A 26,263-nucleotide genomic window follows, 5' to 3' on the forward strand; every position below is an offset into this window, starting at 1 on the left:
CATAGATAAGGTTCAACAGAAGTCACATTTTCAACACCACACAATTGAGCAAGAAAATGTGTTAATTACCAAAAATAAAAGAATTTGACTCAATAGAGCATTAAATGCATCCTTAACTATAGGCTCTCTTCTAACAAGATCAAGATATAAAAGTTAAGATTATACTTTGATTTCTTGACTAATGCAACCATAGAAAAAGCTTATTCAAGAATAGCAAAGCAAGGCATAAAAAGGAAGACATGTTAGCCAAAGATCTGCTAGTATAAGAGACTCCCTGTAGATAGTAAGGTTCTGTAGATGCTCACATTGCAGATAACGGTGTTTGATAACATCAAGCACCTAATTCCTAAAAGGCCTCCTCAGTGAGATTCAGAATCATTCAAAAGAGGTGGGTATAACAACCTAAGCAGGAGAAATGAGGGGGATGAAGCCCATGTATTGCTTAAACTATAAAATATAGCTGGGAAGTGGGCATATACCTACATACAGAAACTCATCTATCTTGGACAGATCATGCAGATGAAAAATGAATCCATAATTGAAATGAAAAAAAAAAAAAATGTTTTCTGATGTGCTTTTGGAATACTGCTGTCAATGATCCCAATATTCCATAAAACCCACATTTTTAACACAACCATTCTTTCACTGGTGCTACATTGGCTTCCAAACATATTATGCTACAATATCTAAAGAATCAAAATTGAGAAACACCCAAAGAACATGAGGAAAGACAAACAGTAGGCACAAGTAGACGACAGCAAAGTTTCAAGGGCAATCTGTATCCAAGTGAGGGAAAAAAACATTCAAGAAACAAACAGGAAAAGTGACAAACTAATGATCATTTGGAGAGTAAAGTGTTGAGAACAAATGAATATTTCATTAGAAGCCAATAAATGCTAAAAAGGCCAAGAATGAAAAGGAGCTCCTTTCTGAAAGACGTACAAAAATAGAGGAAATGCATTATTATAAGAAATGACAGGTTTCAATTTATGCCAGCAGACAAGAGTATCCACAATGAACAGATTTCCATTATTATTCTCCATTAGAATGTAAGCCCTTTGTGAGTAGACTTTCATCCTTTTTACTTCTATCTCTAATGCCTGGCACACAAAATAGGCCCTTTAAAAAAAAAAAAAAAAATTTAAGCAGCAAAATCCAAGAGGAAAAATTACTATCCTTAAGACATCAATATTTCTGACAAACTCTAACGCAAAATTTCACAAGTGCTTTTACGTGAGTTCTTATAAAAAAACTTTTATACAAATAAATCCAGCCATCTTCCTTATGTTTCTCTCCCCCCTCACCACCACACCAATCAGCCTAGAGATCCTGAAACACAAAAATTCTTCCTGGCTGTATGCTGTAAAATTAACACTTGTCAGGATGCCTTAGAAGTACTAGAAGTAAATTTCTATTTTACGACAAATATTCTTAGGCATCCTGCACCACTGAAACAGTTTCAATTTTTAAACTGACACTGTTAGACTACTGAAATCTGACACACAAATACAGAAAATAAACGAGTGGGAAAGTGTACTAGTAATCACTTGTACGCACTGGAAGTAGGGGTTCTGAAATTGTGGGCCAAAAGCTTTACACTTTTGTAGTATTGTTTACACAATTCCTTTCCCGGGACAATTATTCAGTGAAGTATTTCCCTGGGCCTAATCAAATCTCGAGCGGGGGAGGGGAGGGGGCAGCAATGCAAGACTGAGTATTGGGTGAACTTGAGTCTCTTAGTTTCACCCAGTTGGGAAAAAAAACACAATTGACTCTCAGGTCAGGATCTTTGCAGGAATTCCTAAGCAGGGCCTTCAAAAAGCAAGGAAAGGTAGAGGTTTGACCATGCCTCTTTCCGGACTCCGCGGCCATGCTCACCTGTTCGGGGCCCACAGGCGGGTGGTGCGATCGCGAGACACAGACACGAAGGCTCCCGGCGGATAAAGGCCAGCAACCACGCCCCGCACGTCCAACTCGTGGCCCAAGAGCGAACAACTCAGCCGGTACCTGCCCCCGCCGCTCGCCATGGCCCTGAATACGCCGGCCAGCGCGGGGATAAAAGAAGGGGGGTAAGGAGTGAGCCCAAGAGGGAAAAATCCTGGGAAACGGACACAGTGCTGGTTCCGCAAATTACCCCAAAAAGCGGCCGGGAAAGCGAGCGGCCAGAGATCACCCCCGACAAGCGGCTAAGCCACACGGCCACTTTGCTGGAACTCTAGAGAGTGAGAGAGCTGTAGACCGGGGCGGGAAAAGTGGGGGGAGGGGAGAAGGGACCGTGAATAGCCGAGGACGGGCGAACGGGCGAGGGAGGGGGCAGGAGTCTCTGACACAGCAACCCCACTCCGCACACCGGAAAGGCGTCATCGCCCGCAGCCGGGAGTGACGCATGAAGCAGAGGCCACCACCCTCCCCGCATTCGTTTTCTGCTCCCTGGCTTTCCATTCCTCCGAGAAGATTAAATGGAGAAGTTAACTTTGCGATCGAAAGGCGAAAGTCTTCGATTCACTTAGGGATTTAATCAAGCTCTAATTTAAATCCTAAATCAGTCAGGACTACAAGTCCCACAGAGCAATATGCTAACCTGGACATCTGAGAGGGCCGGGACTAGAGCGAACTTCTTCAAAGCGGTTCTGGAAAGCAGAGCTCCCCGCATTGCATTTTGGGAGTTATAGTTTAAGCATTCTGGTTGCAACCGTACTAAAAAAACTTCCTGCTTTTATTTCCCCCCCAAACATTTTATTTTTCATATATGTATTTTTTTAACAAGTCTCAACATCTGGGATGATGAACTGACTTCGTAACGCACCATGAAATTGCATTCCCAAACTAGATAGAATGGATTATTTGTATGTTTGATAGCATGTTGGATATCTCAAACTGGAAGTCCCCATAGAAATCTTAAATTTAATGTCCACGACAGAACTCAATATGGCCCTCCCAAATCCTGAAGATTTTACCGCTTCAACGTCTTTTATATATGCCCCCTTTTCCGCTTTAATCTTAAACAACTTGGCATAAACCCTCCTCTTCTGGATTATTGGAATATCCCAATAGTTGGTCTTCCTTACCGGTCTCTTCCCCTATCTCCATTCAGCTGTCAGCATGTCCTTAAATTGATCGGTCTGTTTAAGTTATTCCGCACCCCACCATCTACTCAGCACAGTCAGTGACACCCAAGATCAAAAATAAAATCCTCTTTCATATACAAAGCCCTTCAGAATTAGACCACCTCCTATCTTTCTATGCTTCTTAAACTTTCCTCCTCCACACATATTCTGCAATCTAGGGACATTGGCGTCTGTCAATTCCTGAAACAAGATATTCCATCTCCCAGTTCCAAGTATTTTTACTGGTTTACCTCAATCTTGGAAAATCCCAGATAAAATCCCATCTTCTACCAATGCTCTTCCCTGTTTTCCTTAATGCTAGAAAGCCATCTATGACTATTTCACCAGCACTTCCAATCTTTCCTTCCAGAAACAAGGTATTATAAATTATCCTTTTAATATACAAGTTCTCTACTTGTGTACCTTATTATCACTTTCTATTAGTTTGAAACTCCTTCTCAGAGATTTTGTGAGTCCAAGGGGAGAATTTGACACCAGTTCAGAACTGTTTCTATCTTATACATAGCTGTTTAAGTGTTGTCTCCTCTGTTAGATTGTGAGCTACTTGAGGACAGGGTATTGTTTGTTTGTTTTCCTTTCTACATATCTCCTACTAGATAGCATGGTACCTAGTACATAATAGATGCTTATTAATACTTGTTGATCCTGGTGACCATGTGTAACCATACCATTGACGCTATATAGTTCATTAGTTTTAGAAGTCTGAATACTTGCTACTTAGTTTAAAATATTTTTCTTACTGAACACTACATGATGGAAATAAAGTTCAGTGAAATTATGAATCTTTATTATATAATTAAGGGCCTCTAGGTGGCACAGTGGATAGAGGACTGGACCTAGATTCAAGAAGATCAGAGTTCAAATTTGACCACAAACAATAGCTAGCTATGTGATCTGGACAAGTCACTGAACCCTCTTTACCTCAAATCCTCACTTGTAAAATGAACTGGAAAAAGAAATGGCAAACTAATACAGTATCTTTGCCATGAACACCTAAAATAGGGTCACAAAGAATTGGTCAGGACTGAAATAACTGAACAACAAAAATAAAACTACTAAATGCATTAATTTCTTCATGGATAGTGTGAAGAATATTTAATTCAAGAAATATATATATATATATATCAGTTAATGAACAATTTATTAGTTATATAAGACCTAGGTTTTGGAGAATTACAAAAGTGAAATATTTACTACCCTCAAGGATCTTATATTCTGCTAAGGGGATAAAATACATTCACAGATGAATAAATACAGGATATAAACAAAATACAAAATTATTAAAAGAAAGGAACACAACCACTGAAAAGTTTTTGAATATCTTAAAAATGACTGAATACTCTTTTTTTGAAATATCAATATAGCAATGGAAAGCAGAATACATTAAAGGAAACATTTTATGTAATTTTAATGGTTCTGCTTTGTAGTGGACCATAGAATAAAAAAGACATTAAAGACCATGTAGTGCAATCCTTTATTTAAGAGATGTGGAAACAGACCCAGAGGATTTACCCAGGAAAGTAACAAGTAGCAGAAACCTGAAGATGACTGATTCTGATCATAACTAGTAATCCTAACTAAATGACCTTGCGTACAATAGAAAGGCATAAGACCCTAAAATATTAAAGAAAATGGCTATTTCTCTTTAGTATCAGTAACCATTATTCAGCAAACACTGTGCTAAGCATAGGAGTACAAAGACAAAAATCAGTCCTTGCCTTCAAGTAGCATGCATTGTAATGAGGGGAACAACAATGTTTTCTTATAAGTAATATGAAATAAGTCCCAAGCAATTAGAAATTGGGGATAGATGAAAAGTACTAATAACCAAGAAGACCAGAAAAGGTTTCCCTTAATGGCAGTTTTCTAGTAATACTATCACTTCCCCAGCTTTCACCCAGTGTAACACTTTTATTGAGATGCTTTTCTGTCTGTCTAATATTTGGGCTAAGCGTTTTTCTTACAATCTAGGGCAGGAATTTGTAGAGGCCCAAAGGTTCCTTAGATAGATTCAAAGAAGTCAAAGACTTGGATGGGGGCAAAATGGCATTTTTTTAGTAAATGGCCAAGAAGATGGGAAAATGGAAGCTGTCAGGTAATCAATGTATGACTATTTCACCAGCAGTTCCAATCTTCCCTTCCAGTAACATGGTATTGTAAATTACTCTTTTTAGCATACAAGTTCCCTACATGTGTACTTTATCATTTTTTATTCATCTGAAGCCCCTTCCCAGAGATTTTGTGAGTCCAAAGGGAGAATTTGCCACCAGTTTAGAAGAACTGTTTCTACAATACCTGGGCTTATTATACCTGCTTAATAAATATGCCTTCTAAGAATTAATTAGTATTACTAATACAGTATTAGAAACCACACACAGCCCCTCAAAATTTACTTTTAAAACTCAGTAATCAATCAGCTGCCCTGTGGAAACTTTGAGTGATAACTTAAATGATATTTAAAGAAGTAGCTCCAGAGGGGGAGCTATTATAACATAAAAAAAAAAAAAAAAGGAAAAAATAATTAGTTCATCAGAATCAAGACAGCAACCAAGTTTGATAGTATATGCAACGTTCTGCACTTATTGTCCGTAATATTCTTCTCTAAAATGTAATGTTCTCTGGGATCAGGTTTTTTGGGGAGGCTTCTGGGAGGCAGCCTTCGTTTCAGTTCAGAGTATCACCCCAAATGCAGCCAGGAGTTAAAGTCCAAGTCCTTTATTGTCTCCTTTAAAGTCTTCTCCTTCACTTGGGGCTCAGCTAGTTTTCTGGAGGCCTTCTGTAGTTTTGGTTCCAAGAGCTAAACTGCCTTCTCTGGCTTGTGAATATCCTCCACTGAATCCTGGCTGAGGCTCTGAGCTTCTTGTGGGCTTCTCTGACTTCTGAATGTCCCAGACTGAATCTTGGTTGAGGCTCCTAACTTATATATGCTCTCTTAAAGGTGTGAATCTTGTAGAACTCTAATAAGTACTAAGTACATTAGTGAACTAGAGAACTGTTAAGTACCACGATAAACTAGATAACTGACTTAGCGCCTTGTAAGAATCCTAACAATTGTCCCTCACCTTTGGGAAAAAAAAGGGAAGAACATTCATTTTCTCACTTCCTGTAGAAGGTCAATTACTTGACTAATTGTTATACATGGTATTTAAATTAAAAAAAAAAATTACATTATTGTAGTTCCTTTGTATGTGCATAGCTATCTATATATCCACTTACAATACACAATCTACATATATATTGTTTCCCTAGTTCCAATTATTTTGCATCAGGTCATACATTCCCATGCTTTTCTGAATTGTTCATATTTATTACTTCTTAAATACATAATATTCCATGAAGATCAATTACTAAAAGCTCTTTTTCTTTCTCTCTTCTTCATCCTTTGGCATTGTCCTCTAATGTCTGTGATAGTAAGGTGGCTTTTCAACACACCAAAATTAATCCCTCTACATGTATCCTTGATCCCTAATACTTCCCTTCTCTCATAAATGCTCCCTCAATGATGCTTTTTTTCTAATAATATGCCTATCCCTAACTACAGGTTCCTTCCATGCTTCATACAAATATTTCCAAGTTTGTTTCATCCTTAAAAAAAAATCTTATCAAATCCTAGTGTTGTGGTGCTAGTGGTAGTGAAGAGGTGTGAGAATTGATGTGGGGAATCCCCTCTGGTGGGTGAAGGTCCAATGGGAAAGAATTTGCAAACCTGAAAATCTGAGGCAAAAGGGAATTTTATTGGCACTGAGAAGCCAGCTTTGCTAGAAAGACAGATTTTTCAGTGGGTAAGGTCCTGTCAGGGAAAATGACAAAGGTTAACACTGAGAAGATAATATCTTTACAATGGGCAAGAGTTTTGGTAGACAGCTGTGCCAAGAAGAGAGTCCTTGATAAAGCATAATCCTGTTTCAGAGTTCTGCAGAGATTTGGAATTCAGAATTGTCTTTTATTAGCAGTCTGAGGCTATGGCTTTCATTCAAAATTGAATGACAATCCCTCAATGTTGTCAATGCCCCCAGGTCTAGATTTCCAGTTGAAAAGAGAGTATTTATCTTGGAGTTTCAAGCCACTCAATAGGAATATTAGGCTGAGATCTCCAACTGAATGAGACCACTTAAGAGGGTGTTGTCTGGGAGAGATGCTTTTCCAGGGGAGAGCTTGAGATCTCGAATCTCCCTTCTTTTGAAGATTAAAAGGGACACAGATTCAGGGTTCACACCCCCCTCAGTAGCATCCTCTCAATGTAATATCCTATATCTCTCCTTCCTTTCTCAGGCAAACTCATGGGAAATAAAGATGTCTGCACTCATTACCTCCAAGTCCTGTTTTTCCTCACTCACTTCTTAATCTTTAAAGTCTAACCTCTGTGTAGGGCAAGTAATGTGGTTTCTCAGAAAACTATCTACTAAAGTATGTGAAACCTTAGGCCTCAGTTTTGATTTCCTAGAAATCACATAAACCTAAAGAAATTAAACTTAGAAATCCCCTTATGCAACTAGCACCCCTCCCCAGCCAGTTTAGCCAACTTATTATCACTCCACATGTATAGATCAATTAGTTTTAAGGTCAGTGGGTGGTGGGTGGTCTTTGGTTTTATGCCATATAACCAATGCTTCTGCTTCTGTAAAATCTGTCTCCTCACACTGGACTTTCCAGGAGAGGACTGCCTGCTTCTGACAGAGATTCTAATAAAAGGCTTTCTACCTTCACTTTGAGAGGTCTCTTGAGTAGTCATTTTGAGTTAGGATCTTTATATCCTATACATTTTCAACTCTCAACTCTCTCAACTGCAATTGATATTTCCAGAATTACAAACATCTTAACTGGCATATTTAATGTGTGTGTGTGGTTTTTTTTTCCCTCAGTCCTTATCGTTTGTGAGCACTTTGCAGCAATTTTTGGTTGATCATCGTCTCATGCTGTATATTTTTTCTTCTCTAGCTTTTGATTCTTGATATTATTCTCATCCTCTTCCTCAAACCTCAATACCTTTGCTGGATCATCCTCCACATCAATCCTCTTTATATCAGGTTTACCCCTAGGTTTTTTTTCCTGGGTTCTCTTCTTTTCTCTCAAGTGACCTCTTCAGTTCCCATAGATTTAATTAGCACCTATACAGTTGACTCCCAGATCTATATATACAACTCTTAAGTTGTTTTTTGTTGTGGTGGTGGTGGTTTTCTGAGCTCTAGTTCAACATTACCTATTAAATATTTTAAATTTGACTGATGTCTCATAGATATGTTGAACTTATATCAAATTTAAAATATCAAAAAGTTTTATTTTCTGAAAACAGCTAGGTGACACAGTAGACTGAATATTGTATCTGGAGTTAGGAAAACCTAAGTTCACATTCCATTTCAGATATTAACTGTGTGACCTTGCACTTAACCTTTCTGAACTTCTTTTTCTCACTTATAAAATGTGGATAATAATATCACTTATGTTCTAAGATTGTTGTGACAATTAAATCAGATAACATGTGAGGTGCTTTGCGTACCTTAAGATACTATACAAATGCTAGCTGCTATTATTTACCTCAAATCCTCTTCTAAACTTCCATATTTCTGTAAAGAATATCACCATACTAATAAGTTTTTCAATTGTTTAAAAAAATTCTCCATTCTGTTACCCTACATATAGAATCAGCTGCCAAATAATTGCTTTTAGTTCCCCAGTATCTTCTGCATTTATCGTCTCTGTCCTTAAGAAATTCTTAATTCAGGTCCTTATCACCTCTCAACTTGACCATTTGGATATTTTCCTGTCATTTCCTTACTTAGAGTGTCTTCCTACTTCAATCCAACTTCCCCATAGCTACCAAGGTCATTTCCTGTTAGCATAGATCTGTCACTGTTTAAACTTAATAAGCAAAAGGAAGGAAACATTTGTTCAGCATCTATTCAGTGTCAGACACTGTGCTAATCACTTTTAAAATGATTTCTCATTTGATCATATTATATTATTTGAAATAGATTTCATATGGACAGAATCAACTACACCCAGAGAAGAAACACTGGGAAATTTATGTGGACTATTTGCATTTTTGTTTTTCTTCCCAGGTTATTTTTAGCTTCTGAATCCAATTTTTCTTGTGCAACAAGAGAACTGCACAGATCTGTACACATATATTGATTGTATCTAAGATATACTTTAACATGACTGCCTGCTATCTAGGGGAGGGGGTGAAGGGAGGAAAGGGAAAAGTTGGAACAGAAGTGAGTGCAAGGGACAATGTTGTAAAAATTACCCATGCATATGTTCTGTCAATAAAAAGCTATAATAAAAAAAAACAGAAAAAGATTTCATAAATTGTTTTAAAAAGGCTTTAGCACTTGGCCCCAAATTATGTTTTCAGCCTCTTAATTTCCTGAACTCCTCTTCCCACACTGTTAACTGCGTAGCCAAACTGGCCTTCTTGCTCTCCCTCCCTCATATTTCTTTGTCCTGAATGAACTCCTTTCTCACTTTTACCATGTAGAATCTTTTCATTAAAAATAGGTCAAGCTTTATCTTCCACATCTTGGATGTTATGGACCCTTTGGTGATCTGGTGAAGTCTATAGACCCCTTTTCAGAACAGTGTTTTTAAATACACAAAATTATATAAGTAAGATTATAAAGGAAATCAATTATACTGAAGTGCATTTATGAAAAAAAAAAAAAAAAAAAAAAAAACAAGTTCACAGATTCCAGATTAAGATCCTCTTGCTGTACCTGATTCCTAAACTATTTTGTATTTAGCCTGGCTGTATTTAATCAATGGTTAGGGGGAATTAATAGTCAGTGACAGCCTGGTCCTTAGGAGCATGCACAGTTTGCTTTATACCATCCTTCCTGAAGACTGAGCTTAAGTATAAATGTATGTGATTGTGTATATGGATGCATATACACACACATAAATTTATATATAGATATATGTTTATATGTATGTATATGGGTATGCATGTGTATGTGTACTATATGTGTGTTATGTGTCCTAGATATATGCATGCATTGTGTAGCATATGCATATTAGTGCATATGTATTGTAATATATGTGTATATGCACTGTATGTTTATATGTATTTGTAAGTGTATTTTCACATGTAAGTATATGTGTATGTATATGCACGAATGTGTATATATTTTTCTGCGTGTATATTCGTCTGCATACTTAGACAAGTAAGTAGTCTCCTTTAGAACTTAAAACTGCTACTAGATTGAGTTATCAGAGAAGTTCCACTTCCTCCTCTCGCCATCCCTTTCTTTCCTCCTTTAGGAAAATATTAGCATACAGGAAAAGAATTATGGCAAGGTCACTCATCTCGCGAGAATCAAGTGCTACTTTGTTTTTGAGCGGAGAGAAGGCTGGGGGAGGAGTAAAGAGAAGGGGAGGGGCAAAAGGAGAGGAACTGCTCTGGAATGGTGGAGCTGTGTAGGGCTGTTTTTCTGGTTGCCTGGATACAGGCTCTCCGCCTAAGGCTTCTGGGGTGTTGGAAGCCTCTGTAGCTGTTCCGAGGGCCTCTACGAGCAGAAACTGTGCTGAGGGTGGGTGAAGGAGGGATCGAGCCGAAGAAGGAGGGAGGAACGCTCTAGTTCTCTCAATTCACCATAACTCCTAGATCTGGGACAGGTAAGCCATCTTTAATCTATCTCACACCCCCTGTTTGCCTCCTTACACATCTAGCACATCTCCTAGCGTCGCATTATCTCTCTCCCCACCCTGTTCTCTCTCTCCTCAGCCTCCTAACGTATAATTTCTTCCCTCCCTCCCCCCACCCATAATCTCCCCAGGCCAATTTCCTCTACCCTCGGACTCGGTTTCCAAGCTCTGGCCACGCACCCCATTCCTGAAATCGGAAATATTCGGCCTAGGTCTCTTCCACCTCACTGGCTCCCAACTAATTGTTTTTAGGGTGCCTTGGGGTAGGGAGGGAGTAGTTGAAGAGCTGGGAAAGTTTTGCTGAAGGCTGTAAGGCTTGAGAATAAAAATGAAGAAAAATAAACACTTGGGTTCTAGGAATTTTTTTAAAAGCCAAGACGCAAAAAGTACAGAATTTCAGAGCTGGAAAAGGTGATGGAGGGCAGTAGGTTCAGCATTCGATTGTTTTGGGTTTGTTTCTGACTTTGTGCCCGCTCCAAGATCTCACCACTAGCCCACAGCTGAGTCGGTACTAGAATCCAGACTTCTTGAGTCCTGGTGGTTTTCCCCAGACATCTTAATAAATAAGTGATTTCCCTTGGGGAGTAAATACAATTTACTCTGTGTATGTCTTTTTTGTACTGATTGCTTTACTTTTTTTCTCCCCAACTAGAATATAAGCTCCGTGGTAGTAGGGTCTTTTTTTGTTGTCGTTGTTGTTTTGGGTTGTTTTTTTTTTTTGCCTTTCTTTGTATACTTAGCATTTAGCTCTGTACTTGCCACGTAGTAGAAGCGCAAAATAAATGCTAGTTGATTTGATTTTATATTTCCATTTTTAATCCGCCTGAGATTTTGTTTTTCACAAACTTTTTGTAATTGAAAAGAAAAAAGTTTAAGTCCCACCACATTTACGTACAGTAGTTTTTTCCTAAAAAGAAAAATAATGGGTTGGTGTTTCTAAAAACCCGTTGTTAGTTGTGGCCAAGCCAGCAGTGAAGAAAATTTTTTGACCAAACTCTCTTTCAACCAACAAAGATTTATTAAAGCCTCCTTTGGGCAAGATGTAAATACTGGTAAAGACCAGTATTAGGAAAACTTAAAAACAGAGAAACAAAAAGCAACTATTAGCATCTTTGTGGAGTTCACCATCTAATATACAGGTGAAAAGTATATAGATAATTATAGAACACTACCTTATAGACATGTGGAGGAGAAAGTGAACTGGAATAAGAGATTTGGCAATGAAGTAGTCATCTCTATAACTGTGGTACTTGAACTTGAAGGAAGAATTTCAGTAGGTAAGTAGGCTGCCAGATGGGAGAGTTTTTTACAAGGAGACAAGACAGAATAAGGGCAAGAAATTGTTAGTCGGCCAATTTGGCTACAGAGTAAAGGGAGTGAAGATGTGAAATAAAAATTAAATTAGAATTATCTTTGGAAGCTCTTGGGTATTAGAGTAAGGAATTTATATTCTTGAAAATTACTGAATGTTATGGGTCAGAACTCAGAACTTGAAACAAAGGATTCTTACAAGGTACTAAGAACCTTCATACCTGTGACCCAGAAATTAGGGTGAATTCAAAAATAGACAAGGAAACTTTGTTAAGGGTTAAAGTAATATTTCAGGTAAAATGGGACAGATGTTTAGAAAACAGCCTTTTCCAATTCAAGGAAAATGTGTAGAGAACATTGTCAGACTTATGAAAAGCCAAGGTTTGATTGTAACTCTGGAGCAGAACATTGAACTTTTAGAAACAGTACAGTACATATTTCCTTGGTTCTCTAAGGAAAAAGAATTGAATCCTGACAAGTGGAAATTAGCAGGAGGACAACTATGTCAATACTACAGTGATAATGGACCTGACTCAATTTCCAAAGAAACATTTTATACATATAATTTAATACAACTGCCTTTAGGAAATTATATAAGTTATGGAATAAGGAAAAAGAAGAAAGAGCAGGAGGGGGAGGATCCAGATAAACTAGGTGAAAAGGATGAAGATTCAGATAAGAATAGAGTTAAGTACAATTCTGAGTGTAGTGCTTCACAGCAGAAGCTTTTAGGGCATTCCCCATCTCATGACCCTCCCCCCTCAATTAACCCTTCATGGGTGGGGGAAGAAGAAGGAGGGGGAGAGACAGTAACAAAATCAGTACTACCTATGAAGCAGCCTATGACAAGATTACAAAAGGCACTGGTTAAGGCACAAAAAGGACAGGATGTATCTGATTTAATAAATGTATACACTGTGATTTAAGAGTTTGACTCTTCAGATCAACAATGGAGAAGATACACTCCTTATGATCTGGAAAAAATTAAGGATTTGCAAAAGGGTTGCACATTTTATGGGGCTACATTGGCTTACGTTAAGATGTTACTAGAGAATTTGGCTTATGAAACCTTAACCCCTAGTGATTGGGAATCCACAGCAAGGACATGTTTAGAATCTGGACAAGACTTGTGGCTTTCAAATCATGGTGAATTATGCAGGATACAAGCCCAAAACAAAAAGCAAATTGGAATTAACGTATAGATCACTTGACCAACTAGCAAGTGAAGGTCAATACGAAGACAAATTACCTCATAGCAGCTTATGAACAAATTGCCACTGCTGCAATAAAAGTTTGGAGCACTCTCCCAGGGAAAGATGGAGGGGAAAACCGTCACAAAAATAGAGCAAGGTTCCAACGAACCCATTGCTGATTGGGGCGTTTGCAGACACGAACTATTGGAGAAAATGCAACTACAAGAATTATGTTAAGACAACTGGCTAAGGAAAATGCTAATAAGGTTTGCAGAAGAATTATATGGGGACTACAGTAAGATGCTCCTTTAAAGGAGAAAATAAGACGTTGTGCCACAGTGAGCACAAATGCTTATTATAACCAGGCTATGATGATGAACATGGGAAGACAGGGTCCCTCTTGACAAGGGACTTTCAGAGAAATTCCTCCTTGCTTTCAGTGTGGAAAAATAGGACAACTGAGAGCCCAATGTAGGTTTAGAGATAGAGTGAGAAGACGGGGGAGAGAAGATTTAAAACCCTGTGTCTAAAATGCAACTGAGGTTTCCACTGGGCCTCAGAATATAGATTAACCCAGGGAAATGAGAAGTGGGGCTCAGCTTCAGCTACACCTTTAGAAGTTTAGGACTCTGATATGATCAATCAGCCGAAAAGCAATCACATGGCTGAGAGGGATTATAATTGGAGAGAATATAAACTTTTTTAACCCAACAGAAGGACAGTGTCCAGTGCAAGCAGCTCAAATGTAATTGCCAGGTGATGAGAAGAGATTTAGAAAGTGGTAAATAGAAGGGACTAGATAGGTTAACTACTTGGGGGAGAAAGGGTTTGCTTGTATCTTTACAGATGGAGAAGGAATAAGATGAGTGCCAACGAGCACCTACCTGGAGAGACACAAAAAAAGAGAAAAACCTCAAAATAAAAGAGAAAACCTAAGAACAAAATCTGCAGGAATCATTGGATTCCCTAACACAAGATGAGACTATTGCAGGACTTTAAAACTTGCAGGAATTATTGGATTCCTGGCACATGAAGTAATGGACAATAGATCCTTTTGGACTATTTCTAGCACTTATAGACATGTATAATTCTCATGTTGATTCATGTTATTTGTTACATCACTACTAGCCTGTGTTAACTATGTGCTTTTGTAATTTATTGTAATTATGTGTAATACCTCCTATATTGATGGATTTATGTATACCTGTTTTAAGAGTGATACCCTTCAGAAACCCACAAATCTGATTTGATTTCCCATTTCCTTTGGTGTTTTTATCTCCCTTCCTGATTGGGTTCCTTGGGTTCTCGCCTTCTTAAGAAGTCAGGGAGGTCATGACCACCTTTGTTCTAAAATGGGAGATGTTATGGGCCAGAATTCTGAACTTGAAACAAAGGATTCTTACAAGGTACTAAGTCAGTGGAGTTGATAGAGACAATAGTTATCTAATTTAGCATGGTTCAGTATGATTGATTTAATCCTACAAGGAGATGTTATGGGCCAGAACTTGAAATAAAGTATTAAGTGGAATTGAGGAGACAATGGTTAAATCTAGTTTATCATTGATTTAATCCTACAACAAATAATAATTTCCTAGTGATATGATTGGTGTATACCCAGTGTAGGACATATAAGCAAGAAGCTCTCAGGCCCAGAAAGGATAAGTGCATTAGAAGCTCTCGGAGGCAGAGATAGATTCATTCCATCTTCCACCTTTGTTGTGGCTGGAGGCTGAAGTACAAACCTTTGGTTATTCAGAGAGATTCAGAAGGCAGAGAAGGAGGCAGGAGCTCAAGCCCACGGAATCAAGGAGAGAGATAGCTTCTAAGAAAGCTAACAGGGCCCCAGGAAAGGAGACAAGACTTTGAAAGAGATAATAAAGGATTTGGACTTTAATACCCAGCTGTACTCGTATGGTGATTACTGAACTGAAACGAAGGCTGCCTCAGAGGCCCCAAGAAAACCTCAACAGAGAATATTACATTTTAGAGAGAACATTACAACTGAAGTTTATAGAAATTTATTAATCGGACAAATTACTTTGGCAGTGATATTCTAATGGAAAGGGTAAGAAAACTGGAGGGAATTAAGTTAGCAAGCTTTTTTTTTCCTGCTATGGTCTTTGAATTTTGTTATTCATTTTTGTTTTGTTTTTTTTGTTTTTATCTATAATAAGAAAGTATTATTGCTGCTATATGCTCAGTAACATTTTTCTAGATATAGAATCTCAGAATTGGAATGAATCTCAGAGTATCGACAAGCTAATCCAGCTCCTAATTAAAACCAAAATTAAAATCAAATCCCTCAAGTCAATTAGTATTTATTAGGCATAATATAGCAGGGACTAAGCATTCAAGACAAAAAAGGCAAAAACAGTTGTAACCCTCAAAAAATTTGCCATTTCAGCCCTTTTCATAGTGGCTAGAAGCTGGAAGATGAATGGATGTCCATCAATTGGAGAATGGTTGAGTAAATTATGGTATATGAATGTTGTGGAATATTATTGTTCTATAAGAAATGACCAACAGGAGAAATACAGAGAGGCTTGGAGAGACTTACATCAACTGATGCTAAGTGAAACGAGCAGAACCAGAAGATCATTATACACTTCAACAGTGATACTGTATGAGGATGTATTCTGATGGAAGTGGATATCTTCAACATAGAGAAGAGCTAATCCAATTCCAATTGATCAATGATGGACAGAATCAGCTACATCCAGAAAAGGAACACTGGGAAATGAGTGTAAACTGTTATTTTTACCTTCTGAATCCAATTCTTCCTGTGCAACAAGAAATTTGGTTCTACACACATATATTGTATCTAGAATATATTGTAATATATTTAACATGTATAAGACTGCCTGCCATCTGGGGGAGGGGGTTGGGGGAGGAAGGGAAAAAATCTGAACAGAAGTAAGTGCAAGGGATAATGTTGTAAAAAATTACCCATGCATATGTACTGTCAAAAGAAAAAAGTTATAATTATAAAATAAAATAAAAAGAAAATGGACAGAAAAAAATTAGTTAGAAAATACTTAAGAGTAGCCAATCTGCTCTTAATGTCATTATATGTCTTCCTATAATATGTTTCTTATTAAAAAATTTTTTTTTTGCAATTTAATGAGGAAAACAGCATGTATAAGACAAGATGAATATAGGACAGATTGAAGATAACCTTAAAGGGAAAGCTCCAGCATTAAGGTAAATCATGCACCTCTTCCTACAGAAGATGAGATTTTAGTTGAGACTTAGTCAGAAAATAGATAAAAGGAAGGATAGAACCAGTAAAAATACACAGAATTGAGAGAATGCATATTTTGTTCCAAGAAAGATCAGAGAAGCCAATACTGGTAGAGTACATGCAGGAATGCGCATTCAACATCTTCTTTCTGTCTTGTGGGTTTCTGCAGAGTAAGTTCAGACCATTATTGCATGATAGATCCCTTCAAATATATATAATTATCATTTTTTTAATGATCAGGAATAATATTTATTGGAGAAAAAAGTGGTAGTAGTCCTTGGTCTCAGGCAAAGTAAAAGTTAAAATAGATTTAATGAAAAGAAAATAATAGGGAAATCACATATTTCAAACATATTGATGAATATTGTTTTAGACTAGTTGAAATAACTAAATATGGTTGGAATATTTCTTTAATATAGGAAATGATGACAGTGCATTTAGGAATATACAGAAAGATTTGGATTTGTTTTATATTATTTTTTAAAAATAATTTTTATTTACCAGATATATGCATGGGTAATTTCACATTGACAGTTGCCAAATCTTTTGTTCTAATTTTTCCCCTCCTTCCCCCTCACCACCCAGATAGCAGGTTTACTAATACATGTTCAATATGTTAAAGTATAAATTAAATACAATATATGAATACATGTCCAAACAGTTGTTTTGCTGTACAAAAAGAATCGGACTTTGAAATAGTGTACCTATATAATATAATATAATATATAATAGCCTGTGAAGGAAATCCAAAATGTAGGTGCACAAAATTAGAGGGATTGGGAATTCCATGCAGTGGTTCATAGTCATCTCCCAGAGTTCCCACTGGGTGTAGCTGGTTCAGTTCATTACTGCTCCTTCAAATATTTTAAGAGAGTAATCATGGGTCCCCTGCATTTTCTTCTATGATAATTGACCTGGAAAGGCCATCTGATGCCATTCTTCCCATTTATTTTAGAGAAAAGGAAATTAAGGCCTCAAAAGGATATCTTATTTATCCAGTTTCACACACAGAGTTTCTAAGGAATAATTTTAAAGTAGGGCTTCTGATTCCAAGGCTAGTATTTGTTCCACTGTAGGATATTTCATCTTGAGTCTCATTTTTTAAATTTTATGTCCTTTTTGAATTCTACTATTTCCCTGATAATTTTCTTTAGCAATTCTGCTAAATAGGAAATTACATTAGACTGAAATTATTTGTTCTTAATGAATCTCTTGGTTCACAGTATTCATCCTTTCCCTATTTGCTTACAAACCATTATTTTTTTCTAGAATTTGCCAGAAACCAATGTCAGGCTCACTGACTTTGAATTTAAATTTGAAATTCTATCCCTTTAATGAAATTTGATACACTTTCCCTATCTTCAGTTTTATAGCCCTTTCCCTCTTTTCTACTATTTGTTATTATTTGAAATTAGTTCTCCCTATTTTTAGGTTGTAAATGCAGTAGCTATTCATTACTTCATTTCAATACTGGCTATTTTGACCTGAGCTCTTTAAAGGGCAGTCTGGTGGTTCTGCTCTTTATATTAGTGAATTTACCACATGGGAATTTACCATTTGACACCCACCAGCTTTAACTCTAAAACAGCTCAGAATTCCTAAACTCAAGCCTCCTAGTACTAGATAGAGATTACAAGCATGTATCACTACACTTGGCTATTTTCCCCTAATTTTTTTTTTTATTTTTTATAAATTTTATAAATGGTTTTAAATTTTTAAAAATTCATTTATTTTAAATTAAAGTTTTTTCTTTACAAAACATATGCATGGGTAATTTTTCAACATTGACCCTTGTAAAGCTTTCTGTTCCAAATTATCCCCTCCTTCTCCCCACTTCTCCCCTAGATGGCAGGTAGTCCAATACATGTTAAATATATTAAAATATATATTAAATCCAATATATGTATACATATTTATACAAGAAAAATCAGATCAAGAAGGAGGAAAAAAAAACTGAGAAAGAAAACAAAATGCAAGCAAACTATAACAGAGTGAGAATGCTATGTTATAATCTACACACAGCTCCCATTGTCCTTTCTTTGGGTGTAGATGGCTCTCTTCATCATTGAACAATTGGTATTGGTTTGAATCTTCTCATTGTGAGAGCACTCCATCAAAATTGATCATTATATAATTGTTGCAAGGTATAATGGTCTCCTGGTTCTGCTCATTTCATTTAACATCAGTTCATGTAAGTCTCTCTAGGCCTCTCTGAAATCATCCATCTGGTCATTTCTTACAGAACAATAATGTTCCCTAACATTCATATATCATAATTTATTCAGCCATTCTCCAATTGATGGACATCCATTCAGTTTCTGGTTTGTTGCCACAAACATTTTTGCACATGTTTCCCTCCTTTAAGATCTCTTTGGGATATAGGCTGAGTAGAAACACTACTAGATTAAAGGGTATACGCAGTTTGATAGCTTTTTGAACATAGGTCCAGATTGCTCTCCAGAATGGTTGGATCTGTTCACAGTTCCACCAACAATGTATCAGTGTCCCAGTTTTCCCCACATCTCCAACATTCGGTATTATCTTTTCCTATCATCTTATTTATTTTTATAAAATTTTATAATTATAACATTTTTTTGACAGTACATATGCGTAGGTATTTTTTTTTTTACAACATTATTCCTTGTACTCCCTTCTGTTCTGAATTTTTCCCCTTCTTCCCTCCACCACCTCCCCTAGATGGCAGGCATTCACATACATATTAAATATCTTATAGTATATCCTAGGTACAATATATATGTGCAGAACCAAACTTTGTTGTTGTTGTTGCAAATGAAGAATTGTATTCGGAAGGTAAAAATAATCTGGGAAGAAAAACAAAAAAAACAAACAAAGAAACAAAAAAAGCTCACAGTTTACACTCATTTCCCAGTGTTCCTTTTCTGGATGTAGCTGATTCTGTCCATCATTGATCAATTGGAATTGGATTAGCTCTTCTCTATGTTGAAGATATCCACTTCCATCAGAATACATCCTCATATAGTATTGTTGTTGAATTGTATAATGATCTCCTAGTTCTGCTCATTTCACTCAGCATCAGTGGATGTAAGTCTCTCCAAGCCTCTCTGTATTCCTCCTGTTGGTCATTTCTTACAGAACAATAACATTCCATAACATTCATGTACCATAATTTACCTAACCATTCTCCAATTGATGGGCATCCATTCATTTTCCAGTTTCTAGCCACTACAAAAAGGGCTGCCACAAACATTTTGGCACATACAGGTCCCTTTCCCTTCTTTAGTATTTCCTTGGGATATAAGCCCAGTAGTAGCACTGCTAGATCACAGGGTATGCACATTTTGATAACTTTTTGGGCATAATTCCAGATTGCTCTCCAGAATGGTTGGATTCTTTCACAACTCCACCAACAATGCATCAGTGTCCCAGTTTTCCCACAGCCCCTCCAACATTCATCGTTATTTGTTCCTGTCATCTTAGCCAATCTGACAGGTGTGTAATAATATCTCAGAGTTGTCTTAATTTGCATTTCTCTGATCAATAGTGATTTGGAACACTCTTTCATATGAGTGGAAATAGTTTTAATTTCATCATCTGAAAATTGTCTGTTCATATCCTTTGACCATTTATCAATTGGAGAATGGCTTGATTTCTTTTAAATTAAAGTCAATTCTCTTGTATATTTTGGAGATGAGGCCTTTATCAGAACCTTTAACTGTAAAAATTAGTTTTTATCTTCTATGGAATTTTTTTCCATTTTATCCATTTTATTTTTTAGAGAGCTGATTTCTTTTTCCAGCTCACTAATCCTGTTTTCCTTGGAGTTGTTTACCTTTTCCAGCTCACTAATCCTGTTTTCCTTGGAGTTGTTTACCTTTTCCAGCTCACTAATCTTGTTTCTCAATGATTTGATTTCTTTATCCACTCTGTCTTTGAATGCATGGGATGACTTCTCCAGGCTCTCTTGCCAAGCTTCCCTTTCCTTTTCCCATTTCTCTTCCAGCTCTCTTGTGAGAGCCTTTTTGATTTCCTCTATGAGGTTCTTTTGTATTAAGGAGCAGCTTATATCCCTCTCAGGGGATACATCTGGGGACAGTCTGTTCCTAGTCTCCTCAGCATTTGAAGTCTGCTCTCTCTCCACACAGAAGCTGTCAATGGTTAGAGCCCTTTTGAATTTTTTGTTCATTTTGTCAGAGTAGGAATCAAAGAAAACAAACTGACAAGAGAAACAATTGGTCTGTTTTGTGGGGGATGGGGCTGGATGGTATTAATGGGCTTCCTCTACAGACTGGGGGGTAGGGCAGCAGAGAGCCACTAACAGAACAGCAATGACTGTACTGAGTCTGCGCTCTGAGGCTCCGAGAACGCACCGAGTCAGTCCAGGTGGGGGTTGGGGGTGGCCGGGCTCTGAGAGACGCTGGCTTTCTGGGGTTTTAATCTTCACCTCTGGTGTTTACACCCACTCCACCGCTCCTGGCTTGCTGCCAAGACGGAGCATCCACACTGGGGCAAAAGCCCTTTCACAGAAACGGCAGAGATCACACCCCTCCCCCTCCGGTCTGAGCTGTGTGAGCTGCCTCTCTTGCTCTGGCTGTCTGCCCTCAGTCTGCGCCCAGTCTGATTGACCCTCCCCCGAGCAAACACCGACCTTTTCTGGCGACTTTCAAGGATGTCTTCTCTTGGTGATAATTTGTGGATTTCTTTCTGGGTCAAGCATTAAGTCAGAGGCTTGTCATGAAGTAAGTTCTGAGAGAAAATGAGGAGCTCAAGCAGCTGTCTGCCTCCACGCCGCCATCTTGGCCGGAAGTCCCTCAAATTTCCAAAAAAGTATTTTACAGACCTAGAAAAAATGCTAATGAAGGTGGCCTACCTGTGCCAGACCTAAAACTATAGTATAAAGCAGCAGTCAACAAAACCATTTAGTATTGGCTAAGAAATAGACTAGTTGATCAGTGGAACAGGTTAGGTTCACAGGACAAAATAGTGTACAACTATAGCAATCTAGTGTTTGACAAACCCAAAGATACCAACTTTTGGGATAAGAATTCATTATTTGAAAAAAACTGTTGGGAAAAACTGGAAATTAGTATGGCAGAAATTAGATATGGACCCACACTTAACACCATATACCAAGATAAGATCAAAATGGGTCCATGATTTAGGCATAAAGAATATTATAAGCTGTAGAGGGCCAAGTATACTTGAAACAAATAATCTTACAACAAGGTGTTAACTCATTGAAATTAAGATAATAATTCTCTAGTTTACATGTACTTAGTATAGTTCTACAAGTTGACACCTATTCTACAAGATTAACACCTATGATGATGTGCTTAGAGTATATAAGAGCTAAGAGATATGGGAAGGGAGACAGACTCTGGGATAGACAGAGAAGACAAAGGCCTGGAGGCTAGAATACAGAAGACAAAGACCCTCATGGTGGCTGTCCTGTCTCCTTCACTTATCCACTGAGACCAAGGCCCATCTGAAGGTCTTCCAGAAAGCTACCCTGGCTGTAGGTAAAAGAGATAGACAGTGAAGGAGATAATAAAGACTTTGGACTTTATTCCTGACTATTCTTGTGGTGATGTTTCTGCTGAAACCAAGCCTCATTCAGGGGACCTCCAACGAGCTAGTCAGAACATTACAATAAGCAAATTAGAAGAACATAGGATACCTCTCAGATCTATGGAGAAGGAAAGGATTTGTGTCCAAAAAAGAACTGGAACTCATAATTGAACACCACATAGATAATTTTGATTATATTAAGTTTAAAAGTTTTTATACAAATAAAACTAATGCAGACAAGATTGATTTCAATTGAAATGATCTTGTGATGAAGAGAGCCATCTACACCCAGAGAGAGGACTGTGGTAACTGAATGTGGATCACACCATTAAAATATTCTCACTTTTTTGTTGTTGTTCACTTGCATTTTGTTTTCTTGCTCATTTGCTTGCTTTCTTTCTTTTTTTTTTTGATTTGATTTTTCTTGTGCAGCAAGAGAATTTTATAAATAAGTTTATACATATTGGATTTAACATACATACATTTTAACATATATTGGATTGCTTGCCATCTAGGGGAGAGAGTAGGGAGAAGGAGGGGAAAATCTGAACAAATATGAGGTTATGCAAAGGTCAATGTCCAATTTTCCATGCATATGTTTTGAAAATAAAAAGCTTTAAAAATTAAAAAAAAGTTACTCCTGATTTTTTTTGCATATCTTTGGGATACAGACCTAATAGAAATATTGTTGGATGGAAGGGTATGCACAGTTTTATAACCCTTTGGCATAGAGAACAGGCATCCTTGCTTCATTTTTATTTATTGGGAAAAGTTCTGGTATATTCCTACTAAATCTGATGCTTGCTTTTGGTTTTAATTATTTTTGTAATAGAAAAAAATCCCTCTATTCCTCCATTTTGTAGTTTTGGTTTGATTTAGTTTTGGTAGGTACTTTATTAAAGGTTTGTTCCACATCTTTTGAGATGATTGAGTGGCTTTGGATATTTGGCTTTTTAATATGATTATATCAATTGGTCCTCTAATGCTGAACCATTCTCGTATCCCTGGCATAAATCCCACTTAGTCATAATGAATGATTTTTTTTTTATTATTGCTGTTTCTTAGAATTTTGTTTTAAATTTTTAGTCAATATTCATTAGTGATATATTGCCTATAGTTTTTCATTCTCTGTATTTTATTTCCCTAATTCAGACAGTAAGGTTATATATGTCTCATGAAAAGATGAATGAAAAGATCCTGAATCTATTTCCTTGCTGAAGATTGGGTTATTTAAAATTTCTATCTGGTCTTCTGATAGTTTAGGTATTTTATGTTTTGAAGTTAGTTATTATTCTGTTACTTTCTATTCTAATCTATTACTGATTTCAGCTTTGTTAGTACTCATATGTTCTGATTATTCTTTTTTGTTTTATGTTTTCACTTTATTTACAGTTTTATCAGTTTAAGAGTAAAAGTTTATTACAGATGTTTGTTTTATATATATATGGTTCCTTTCATGATTATGTAGTTTTCTTTTTTATTCTTTTTTATGTTTTAAATTTTTGTTTTTGCTTTGTAAAAGATAGTATAATTTGCAAAGCCTGCTTTTTTGGATCCAATTAATGCAGAATAATTTTTTTTCCAATTTCTTAGTTTCATTTCATGTGTTTTTATTTTTTAAATGTGTTTCTTCTTAAAAACAGATTTTGTAATTTTGTTTCTTATCCAATCTACTAATCTTTTTGAATTCTTTAGTCTATTCACATTTAAAATTGTGAGAATTATATTTGTAATTTCCTCCATTTATAGCTAATATTTTTTCAATTTATAATTTTATTTTCCTGTTACAAATATTTCTATGTTGTTGGGTAGTTGGTTTTTATTTTTCAGTTACTTTAGCTTAATTTTTTAAGGTTAACCCTGTTTCTATTGGGTCTCTTTCTCTTTCTATACTCCTCTCATTTATTATCCCCCTATTTTGGGGTTTTGCTTGTTTTTTTTTTTTTTTTTTTAATAATTTACTTTCTTCTTACTCTTCTTTCTTCCTCTCACTTAATCAACTAATTTCTCTCTTTCTCTCCTCTTCAATTAATCTTGCTCATTGTTCTTATGGATTTCATTTTTTTTGCATTCCATTCCAAAGAGGCTTTTTCTCGTTATCTTCATTATCAATTCTCTCTGTCTATTCTAGATAGCATTCTCTGCTCCATGACCTCCCTCTAGAATTATTTAGTCTCTCTCTATATTCTTTATAGTGCTCCAAGATAATACATTCTGGTCTCTTCCTCTAGGCAGTTTCTACCATTTTGTTATATAGCTACCTCAATAGAGTACCATTTCCTTTTGTACTTTACAAGAGATGATGGCAAATGAAGAGACTGTTATGGGCACCAAATGATGGAATTTGGTAGCAGTTCACATGTGAAGAATACCCAAGGGCTTTTTCCTTGCCAAAAGGTATATTTATTTATTTATGAGAAGATTTAGGTTTTTTTATTCTACCCCTTATTTTGGTAGTATATGATATAAATTCTGCTCTTATAATTTTCATTTCTTTTCTTTTTTGATCTTCTTAGGAACAGTTTGTGGTTTATATTTTTCTCACCTTTTATAATAAAGTCCTCTATCTCTTCAAATGTTGTATTTTTTTTTTTTTTTTTTTTTTGCAGTATTTTTTCATAGATGTCAGAATTCATTTCAGGAAGTCTCGAAGCCATATTTGCTTCTGTTGTTATTGTTCTTCCTATAGATTCATTTATTTATGTTCAAGATCTTTGAGTTTTCTTCTTGAAATTTTTTAGTAATTTTAGTCTTCCTCCCCCTTCTTTCCTCTTATTGTTGACTTTCTGACATCTTCCCCTCTGATAGTGGTTGCCTTAGATACTGGATCTTAAGCACCTCAGTTTTCTACCATGCAGGTAATTCATGATTCATTAGTTTAGGTCTTTGACCCAAGTGACTTGGTGGGGACAGAAGTGAATGTTGGGAACAGAAGCTGGATGCTAAATTTTTTTCCTTAGGCTTAGTGTAAATGTTGCACATACCACTTCCATATAGCTTCCACAACAATGTCTATTATTTTTTCCCTCTCCCTCTAGTCCTCAGATCTCTGGCTTAGAGTTGTCATTTCAGAGACCTGCCTTATTGGTGCTAGAAGGTTGATTTCTGTAGTTTGTATATCTAGAACTTTGGGGGGGTGGGATGGTAGTATGGGAGTTGAGCTTTTTTCCCAAACTGAGACATAGGTTCTATCCCTTTTCTCTGCCCCTTGGCTTCCTACAGAGATTTAGTAAGCCCTATTCTGCCCTTGTACTTCCTTTTTCTACAAATGATACTGGTTGGCTGTCATAGCTTGAGCAAATTTCTTCTGCCTGGAGGTGAGGTCTCCCTGGCACTGGAAGGAGGGAGTGGGTACTAATATAAGGAGTTGAGTTTTGTTGCAAATCCATGTGTCATGTCCTTGGTTTAATTGTAAACCTCTGAGTTGGGTTGAATTCTTATGACTGCTCGGCTCATGCAACCTTGTTGCAGATAATGTGGTACAGAGATTGTTGAGTGAGTTCAGGGTAGCTGGCAATTCATGGTTTGGTTTTATTTCTTAACCTTTTGATTTGATTCCAGATGTAATAGACCATGGAGACAGCTGAAGTGGCTTTATCTTTGCCATATAATTTCCCATATAACTTTGAAGAGGTTTGAATAGTTTTTGTGATCTAAGTAATGATAGATCAGGGCAACAATACCTAGTTTGAAATAAATATGACAAATCCACAGTGGTCATTCCCTTTGTCAAAAGAAAGGTTTATTTAGAAGAGGTTACTGTTAAAATAAGAGATAAAATGGGCACCTGTTAAGGATCATGCCTAGGTGAAAGGTCAAGTCAATTCTCTGAGAACCTCCATAGCTGTGAATCATAATACTTGAAGGAGTTGCAAAGCAGTCTTTGCAGCTGTAACTTGTGGATTAGGAATGAAATAAATTGGAGGCAAGAGAGAAGAGGAGAGAGGTTAGAGAAAGCAACTGCCTCTCAGTCTCCTTGTATCATCATCATCCTCTCACTTGAAGAGATTCAATAGTCACTGGCAGGTTGCTCCCATATCACAACAGGTGTCAGGAGTGGCAAATATAGAGTTGGGAGAGCATATAGTTATCTAGGAAAGGGATTTGGGAGAATCTATTAAAGGAATATGCCATGAGGCCTAAGTATGTCAATTACTGGAAGTTAGGTCCAAAGAAGAGTTTAGCAGACTAACCAGTTAACT

The 26,263-nt window shown here is 36.8% G+C and overlaps 2 protein-coding genes across 22 annotated transcripts in view; one reads left to right on the forward strand and one right to left on the reverse strand.

Moving 5' to 3' along the window:
* The window catches only part of PLAA (phospholipase A2 activating protein), a 37,282-nt gene extending 35,255 nt beyond the window's left edge, over positions 1–2,027 (reverse strand). Inside the window, exon 1 of the mRNA XM_074280770.1 lies at positions 1,879–2,027. Coding sequence (XP_074136871.1) covers positions 1,879–2,027 — 149 coding nt within the window. The remainder of the gene's footprint in view (positions 1–1,878) is intronic.
* IFT74 (intraflagellar transport 74) overlaps positions 1–26,263 on the forward strand; it is a 177,004-nt gene that overhangs the window by 39,072 nt on the left and 111,669 nt on the right. For 3 of the 21 annotated variants that reach the window (XR_012484574.1, XM_074280772.1, XM_074280780.1), the window contains exon 1: positions 10,486–10,739. The exons of 10 other annotated variants lie outside the window; for them this stretch is intronic. The gene's annotated coding sequence lies outside the window, so the exon portion shown is untranslated. Of the gene's footprint in view, positions 1–1,925; positions 2,070–10,475; positions 10,740–26,263 lie in introns of those variants that run through there. 8 more of the 21 variants (XR_012484575.1, XM_074280783.1, XM_074280778.1 and 5 more) reach the window with 7 other exon arrangements.

This window comes from Sminthopsis crassicaudata, chromosome 1, assembly GCF_048593235.1.
Source record: "Sminthopsis crassicaudata isolate SCR6 chromosome 1, ASM4859323v1, whole genome shotgun sequence".
NCBI lineage: Eukaryota > Metazoa > Chordata > Mammalia > Dasyuromorphia > Dasyuridae > Sminthopsis > Sminthopsis crassicaudata.